Raw genomic sequence first — 8,032 nt, 5'->3', positions numbered from 1 at the left:
AAAAAAAAAAAAAAAAAAAAACCAACCATGAAAAGTGCTCATAGGAGTGTGTGATGCTATAACACTAGTAACACAGGGTCCCGATTCAGGGTGTAGAGTTTGAGAAGACATCCCTAAGGAATAACTGCAAGGAACAAAGGACACAGAGAGTAGAAAGGAAAGTAGGGTTTGTGTGGAGGGTTGGGCATTGGATGGCAGGTGGCAGGCTGCTTAAATAATAGGCACTCAGAAGTTCTTCCCATTTCTGAACTCCAAGGTCCCAAAGATGCTCAGTACAGGTTGTGTGTGGACTAGGAAGGCTATTGGCAGGCTGGACTAAGCACAGGGCCTGCCTGGAGGGCTGGCTCTTGTCAAAGGTACAAGGTTCCCAGGTGGCTGGCCTCTCCACAAATGTTACAGCTTTGGGGTTTCCTTGGGGAAGGACAGCTTTTCATAGAGAAACTTGTGCTCACAAGCAAGACAACTTTCCATATGTTGAACCAATTATAATCAGGTATCTGAGTACTCATATATCTTATATTAAATAATTAGAGTGATGGGCTGGGGATTTAGCTCAGTTGTGGAATGCTAGCAATCCTGATACTCCCGGGTTTGGTTCCCTGTACCCACTCCCCAAAAAATAAAGTAGAGAAAATAAGAATTATTTGTCAATCAGGAATCAATATGAAGCAAACCAAAAGTGATGGTAAAACGGACACTTTAAAGTCTCTGTAGATTTTCATTTTTCTTGTTATGGGTGGTGGTACATACCTGTAATCTCAGCACTCAGGAGGATTGCCATGAGTTCAAGGCCATCCTGGGCTACATAGTGAGTTCCAGGCCAGCCTGGAATACACAGCAAGACCCTGTCTCAGAACAAACAAAAAAAATTTTTTCATTTTTCTTGATAGATGGCTAAAACATCAGGCTGATTTCTAACATGGGTAAACTTTGGAAAGAATGGGCAATGACAGAGAAAGGCGGGAGCTTCAAAGTCTTTTAAACTCTTCACTAATATAATAGCAACTAGCAGTGTGTGGCTACTTAATTAAAATAGAATAAAATTTAAAGTTCAGGTCCTCAGTTGGACTAGGCCATGTTTTGAGTGCTCAACAGCTGCATATGGCCAGTAGCTAACTGTTGGATGGCACAGATGGAGATCATTTTGGTTATCACAGAGTTCCTTTGATCTATGCTGGTGTGTGAAGCATTAGAGCTCTGTCCCAGGAATAATGGTTGTGGGGTAGGTGGTGAGACATTGCCTGAAATGGCCTTTCCCTCTTTCATGTGTGATTAGATGGGAGAAGGAGCTGGAAACTCTTGTCAAGGTTCTTGAAAGCATTGGGAGCTCACTGGGTCTTCTTTTTGCCAACAGTGCTGGAGAGCTGGCTGGACTACACTGGGGAGCTGGAGCCCCCAGAGCCACTGGCCAGGCTTCCACAGCTGAAGCATTGCATCAAGCAGTTGCTGATGGACCTGGGCAAGGTGCAGCAGATTGCGCTCTGCTGCTCCACATGAAACTGGGCACTCAAGACTAATGGGGGCACAATCCTAGGGTACCTGCAGGAAGAGCGTCACATATTTAAATAAACCTAGCATGCTGAATGCACGTGATACCGACTGACTTCAGGGATCTGGCCAAGAGTGTGATGAACAGTGGACAAAGAGGCCATTTTGGCTGCTGGAAGGCAGGACACTCTCATCTGGAAGCCTACCAAGAAGGTAGCAAATAGACTCTTGGGATTCGCTTCTTCTGTGCATATCACTGAATGAAGAGAGTCTTTTTGCACAAACTTCACTTGAAATTGTGCCACTGATGATGACAAATGGAATGAGAGCCAAAAAAGTTGAGTTGGAAACAGTTGTAAATTCAGTCTTCAGTTTATTTAATTGACTTTGCTGTCAGGTTGGGGGTACATGCCAACCTTTCTTGTTTTGCCTGGCGTGGAGATTAGGCAGCAGGCACCATTTTCATTTTCCAGCTTCATGGGAATGTTGGGACTTTTCCATGCTGTGGATGTTGGGAAGGAGCAGAGGCCTCAACTGTCCTGCCTTCTCTTAGGACTCTTCACTTTTTTCACCACATCTCTTGCATGACTTCATGGTACCAGGGACGAGTTTTGTATGCTTTTCACCCCAGAGTTGACTGGGTTGTGGCTTTTGTCATAGAGACTGCACAGCCAGTGGAGGAACTAGAACCTTATGGTAATAAGCATCTAGGAGAAATTCCAAATGGAAGTAGGCAGGGTCTGGAACCCAAAGGACAGCATTTTTTACCCACTTCTTAATGTTGACAGCTTCCCAGTTCTATTTAAAGTCTGAAAAAAGTGTTTCCCAAAATTTTGAACTCTTTCACTATAAAGATTTATTGCAAAGAATGTGGTTTGGGGAGTTACCTTGTTTTATATTGTCAAACTTCAGATTCTTTGTGTGCCGCTTTTCTTTTCCTGAAGGGTATGTCCACTAGTTGTCATTTTCAGAATTGTTAACATAACACTTTGAAGTTCCTATTTGTATGACTTTGTGAGATCAAGGTGATTATGCTGCTTAAGATTCAGGTACAACCTATTTGTACCTTTTGAGACATTTGTGTTATTTTTGCAGGTTACGGTTCCATGTATAATTGCTACATTTTGTTTTTCCTTACTATACAAATTTAAAGAAAATGTCCCATGCTTTGAAGAGTGACCATTTCATGTTTTCATATCACTAAAGGCAAAAGTCAAAGTATAGTTGCCTATTAACACAAGTGAATTATGGGTTTATGAATCTATAATGTTATATGCTGCAAATATTTACTGTGTAAACGTCAAGTAGCCAATATTTCAATAGCAATGACAGTATCTCCAGAGATCTTTAAAATGGTTAGGCTTTAAGGTACAGGTCAGTGTGGTCACAAATTCAGGGCTTCATACTAATATGTTTTAGGGAATGCAGTTGAGAGATTTGCCATTTGATATAAAAAAAATTACAGGACAAGCTGACCTGTGTAGCTTATCCATCAGAGGGAATACATGCAGCTGTAACATTTAATAATAAAATTAACCCAGTTCTTCTATAAGACGCTGTTTGCCATTGCTAACACTGGTGTTTCTGGTATAGGAAGAAATACTCAAGGAGTATGTATGGCATCTATTTGTGCTCTAGATAATTTATCAGACAGCTGCATCATAAGAATTTTGTGATGCTTTTCTGAAAAGGGAAGAAACAGGATGATTCTCTATAGCCACAACTGTGAGGTATGATGACTGTTGTATAATTGTTTTCCTTCCTGAAATTACATTTGAGTGTCACTTCTGGGGGAAGCTCTAATTTTTAAGGTAGTCAATTTCATATCTTGTTCAAAGAGGAAAGCAGAAACTTCTAATTTTGCCAAGTGGTTTTTACTGGGTTTATCATTTAGGTTTTGTAAAGGAAATAGTCCTTTTTGACCCATTATGACTTTTGTTCTTAGGGAAGCAGGAAGACTCCCCAAGTTCTGATAACCTCAGTGTGTTTCCCTAATTTAAAGCCATGTTGAGGGCTCCATCCCCACTTTCTGGGTCAAGGTGAATTAACCCCCAAGTTGGAGCACTGGAAACTGTTATTTGCGAACATTGCTGATACAATTTAGAAATATGTGCACTACCTAAGTTTTTTTGTCTGAGAAAAACTATCCACCTATAAAAATTGCCTTGACAAAAAATTTTGGTTTGACTAATCATTTTGCTTCTTTAAGGTAAGTGATGAGTATGCAAGGTGGATCCTTGATGAGCCAACATTGCACTGTGGATACACATCTGTGTTTATGCGATATTAGAACAGAAGGTGCTGTATATAGAAATGTTGCTTTGAAGCAATATTTGCAAAACACGCAAACTTCTGTATCTGTATTTGGAAAATAAAACAGGTTCTTTATGTTTCAGTCATGTATTACTGTATTATAAAGTTCTTCATCCTGTTTTTGAAACGTTTTTTTTTTTGCCAGCCTTACTATGTAGCCCGGGCTAGCCTCAAACGAGTGACCTTCCTGCCTCAGCTTCCCAAGGGATAAGACTGAAGGAATGACCAAACCCAATTATTTCCCTATCTTTAATATGTACTAAATCTTCTGTAATCATTACTTTAAAAAAAATGGAACCCAGAATCTTTGCACTGAATTGCATTTCCAGACCTTTTAAAATTTTTAATTGAGATGGGCTAAGTTGTTCAGACTGAGCTTGAACTTCCCATCTTCCTGCCTCAGCCACTGACTACTGGGATTACAAGCATGCACCACCACACCTTGCTACCATTACCTTGCTCAGCAGGTGTGGTGCCACCGAGCTACATCCCCAGCCCGTATCATTACCTTTTAAAGAAAGCCTGCTTTTACCTTTCAAGTATTTTTTTTTTCACTGTGGCAGTTGCAAACTCTGCCAAGAAATCCCCCCCAAATATACGCAATTCCCCACAGCAGCTTCTAGCTCTGTCCTGGCTCATGCTTTGTGATGGGAGCTACAGCTGAAATTTTGAATGTTGGAAGGAATGCAAGGAAGACTGGTCTGGCCTTCCTTAAAAGACAGCACCCACTGTAACATGATCACCCTGCCAACGTGCCAAACTAGCTTCTTTGGGTGGGCAGAAGCCACAAGAAAGAGTAGCCTTCAAGATTTCATAGGTAGTCTTCTTTACTTGCAAAATTCTTTCTTCCCTTTCTAACAGTTAAGCTGATTTAAGTAAATACAAGAATAAATAGGAGGGGGGCAGCTGGAGACATTAATATGAATAGCTTCAATAATTTACATTATTCATTAGTTCACGTCATTTCTGCTTAAATCCTACCAGAAGCCTAAACTTTGGCAAGAAAGGTGAGCAAGTCTAGAAGCATGAATTAGAGCCCCACAAACAAGACTTACTGTTAACAGCCAGCAGCAAAACACGTTAAAATAGCCTGATAACTTGGGTCTTTTGGAAGCCTGTGTTCAAAGGGCAGGTGGAACAACTTGGCAGCTTACCACTGAGGAAAGCCAGGTTTAGTTTGCCTGCAGGGTCCCACAACGCTTCATATTGCTGTTTCCCTACCTGAATAGATAATAGTTTAGAATGTACCTAGTAAGAGGTACAGGAACTCAACAGTACTGGATTGCAATCTTCATGACGTAGTCTTCTCCTAAACAAAGGAAATCCAAATGGGTCTTTGGGGGCCCCCGGGGAAACCTTCACAGATGTAGTAACCGGATGGCCCACGTCTAACCAACATTTAAGGGTCCCAAAATAGTGAAGGAAGGCCCAGGGGATGGCGAAGCAATCAACAACCTTACTCTCATGGGCTCCCAATTTCATCACCAGCCAGAACGGAGGTGGGAAATAAGCTCGGTAAAATAAACTCAAGAAAGAAGGAAGAAAAGACACACTAGACCACAGCAGCTGTGAAAACTCTTTCATTAACACGGGGTGATGGATGCCCAACCCATTATGGCCCCAGTCCAAAGAGCGCTCAGCTCCGCCGCTCAGCCGGTGATGCGCACGTCAGCGCGGCGCCGGAGCCGCCGTGCCCGCGTTTCCTCGGGCAGGATGGCCAGTAGCTGCTCCTGTACCAGCATCTCCACCATCTGCTCCTTGGTGCGGATGTCTGGCCGCAGCCACTGGCGGGAGAGCTCTCGCAGCTGCCGGAACGCTTCCCGGGGGCCGGCCGCGTCCTGGTAGCGAAACTGGCGGAAACGCTGGCGGAACGTCTCGGGGCCTGGCCGCGAGCTGCTTGGGCCTGCCGCGGAGCGCGAGGAGGCTGAGGCCTGAGGCGCAGAGCCCAGGGGTGCGGGCCTGAGAGGCAGCTCTAGCACTGCAGAAGCTGCCGCGGAGGGCGTAATATTCGCTTCGGGGACCTCGGGGTTGGAGATGCAAGATTCAGGGGCAGGCGGGGCGGCCTCTGGCATCGAGGAGTCTGCAGAGTTAGGCTCAGGGTCTGAGTTCGGGCCGCCTCCGTCCTGCTGCTCCGGCGGTACCACAGCGGGGCTCCCGCTGGTCGCCAAACTCAGCTCCGTCGCCGCCATGACTCCGGCTCCGGGCGTCACTCTTTGTCCGGCAACTAAGGGCCCAGTACCGCGTCTGCACGGAAGCGGGATAAGGAGTGATACGTTTCTCACTGATGTACGGAGCCAGTGTAGCCCGTGCGGGAAGTAGATTTGGAACCGAACGAAGGCGCGCCGAGCTTACCTACACCAAGGGAGCGCCCTGGACGATCGGAAGTGGGAGTCTCCGCTGGCTTCTCTATGATCAGGTCGGAGCACGAGTTCCCTTCGGCTTCCGGAAGCGGCACCTCCTAGTGGTCGCCAGTCTCATCAGGCGCTGACAGCGACCGAAGTGCGACAGGCCGGTCTCCGTGTGCAGTGGTACTTTCTCAGCGATGGCGCCTCAGGGCTCTGTGAGGAGGCGGGGTCAGAGTCCAGGTCTGAGTCTGAATTGGAGCTGCAGCCGGAAGAGTTGAAAGAGGAATTTGGGGTTGACCAGGTAGACCTTAAGTCCTGGGAACTCAACTGAATGACCAGCCCTTCGGTAAATACGGAGGATGATGGCTGTACAGGGGCTCATCAGGGCTGGCTGGTGCCCTGGGACAGCGGCTGAGCTCTGGGAGAGAACCCGGTTTAAGAAAGTCCTCTAACTTCCATTAGGTTTTATAGTTTTACTCCACTTTAACCCCGCCCCACCTCGTGGCATTGCTCTATAAATATCCCTTGAGAAATAGAGTCCCTGGCAAACCACATTCCGGTCGCCCTTCTGTCTGTCTTAGAAGCTTTCTTTCTCTCAATAAATATTCCTACCCCCGCCCCCCAAAAAAAGAAGAAGAAAAGTTCTTAGCCGGGCGTGGTGGTGCACGTCTGTTAGTCTCAGCACTTATGATTGCCACGGAGGCCAGCCTGAACCACATAAAGAGACCCTCTCTCCTCTGTGGCCCTACCACCCCGAACGTGCCTGATCTCAGAAGCTAAGCAGGGTTGGGCGTGGTTAGTACTCGAATAGGGTTCTCTTCAAAAGTTCGCTTGCTTGGTCAAACATTGAAGAGACAGAATGTGTAAGGTTCTCAACACGCTGCCTAACACAAAGTAAATGCTCAAGGGCTCTTTGTCATTATTATTATTATTATTATTATTATTATTATTATTATTATTTTAATTTTGTTTGGGGGTTTGAACTCGGTACCTTGTGCTTGTAGGGTTAGGGTTAGGTACTACTGACCTAAATCCCCAGTCCTTTGCCATTATTTTTTGAGTGTCCTTGGAAACCAAGAGACGGGCTCTTTGGGTTCCACTTTTTACCTTAGTTAGGATTAGTAAATGGACTGTAAATGCGTTGTTCCATATGGTGGCTACTGGCCAATTATGAACCCTTGAAATGTAGCTAGTCTGAATTGAGAAATGCACTGTAATAGGGAGAAAGGAAGGAAGGGACAAGAAAAAAAGTGAAAATAGGTCAGGGATTTAGCTCAGTGGCTGCTGTGGCCAGCCTCGCCAGCACAGGGTCCCAGGTTCAGTTCCCGGTACCAAGAAAAAAAAATTAATTAAATTTTCCTAAAATGTACCAATAAACTTATCAGCACTCGGGAGGCTGAGGCAGGAGGATTTCTGTGAGTTCAAGACCAGCCTGGTCTACTTAGTGAGTTCCAGGTCAGTCTCAACTACATAGTGAGTCCCTGTCTCAAAACATCAAAAACAAACAAACAAACAAACAAACAAAAAGTAAAAACTGGAAACAAAGCTTTGTACATAGGGAAGGGAGGGGGCTTGAGGGGAAAATGGGATACAATAAAATAAAGTTTATTAATGAAAAGAAAAATGTACTGTAATAAAATATACACAAAATCCTAGTGCAAAAGGAATAGTGTAAACTAGCTCAAAATTTTTATATTGATTATACGTTACAGTATTATCTATCTAGATAGATACATACGTATAGATACATGTATTTTTTTGTACTGGGGATTGAACTCAGGACTTTGTTCTTGCAGGACAGGCACAGTGCTGCTGAGCTAAATCCCTGTCCCTGAGTATGTTTTGCATGTACTGAGGCAAATACATTTATTTTAATTTCACATCTT

The 8,032-nt window shown here is 44.5% G+C and overlaps 3 protein-coding genes across 9 annotated transcripts in view; 2 read left to right on the top strand and 1 right to left on the bottom strand.

Annotated features, from left to right (window-relative positions):
• The window catches only part of Phf20 (PHD finger protein 20), a 149,146-nt gene extending 146,446 nt beyond the window's left edge, over window positions 1-2,700 (top strand). For all 6 annotated transcript variants that reach the window (XM_033766954.1, XM_010639967.3, XM_033766955.1 and 3 more), the window contains one exon: window positions 1,355-2,700. In XM_033766954.1, coding sequence (XP_033622845.1) covers window positions 1,355-1,497 — 143 coding nt within the window. In that variant the 3' untranslated portion in view covers window positions 1,498-2,700. The remainder of the gene's footprint in view (window positions 1-1,354) is intronic.
• A 2,665-nt stretch (window positions 2,701-5,365) lies between these two features.
• Window positions 5,366-6,229, bottom strand: Scand1 (SCAN domain containing 1). Its single transcript, XM_010639974.3, has 2 exons — window positions 6,154-6,229; window positions 5,366-6,045 (listed from the first exon to the last, which is right to left on the bottom strand). The coding sequence occupies exon 2, from the start codon at window positions 5,988-5,990 to the stop codon at window positions 5,451-5,453; it is 540 nt and encodes a 179-aa protein (XP_010638276.1). The 5' UTR covers window positions 5,991-6,045; window positions 6,154-6,229; the 3' UTR covers window positions 5,366-5,450.
• The window catches only part of Cnbd2 (cyclic nucleotide binding domain containing 2), a 64,136-nt gene continuing 62,130 nt past the window's right edge, over window positions 6,027-8,032 (top strand). For both annotated transcript variants that reach the window (XM_010639969.3, XM_019209950.2), the window contains exon 1: window positions 6,027-6,447. The gene's annotated coding sequence lies outside the window, so the exon portion shown is untranslated. The remainder of the gene's footprint in view (window positions 6,448-8,032) is intronic.

This window comes from Fukomys damarensis, unplaced genomic scaffold (assembly GCF_012274545.1).
Source record: "Fukomys damarensis isolate Sample0158 unplaced genomic scaffold, DMR_v1.0_HiC HiC_scaffold_22, whole genome shotgun sequence".
NCBI lineage: Eukaryota > Metazoa > Chordata > Mammalia > Rodentia > Bathyergidae > Fukomys > Fukomys damarensis.
The sequence above is the reverse complement of the archived record's forward strand: the minus strand, read 5'-3'. Positions and strand labels throughout refer to the sequence as shown.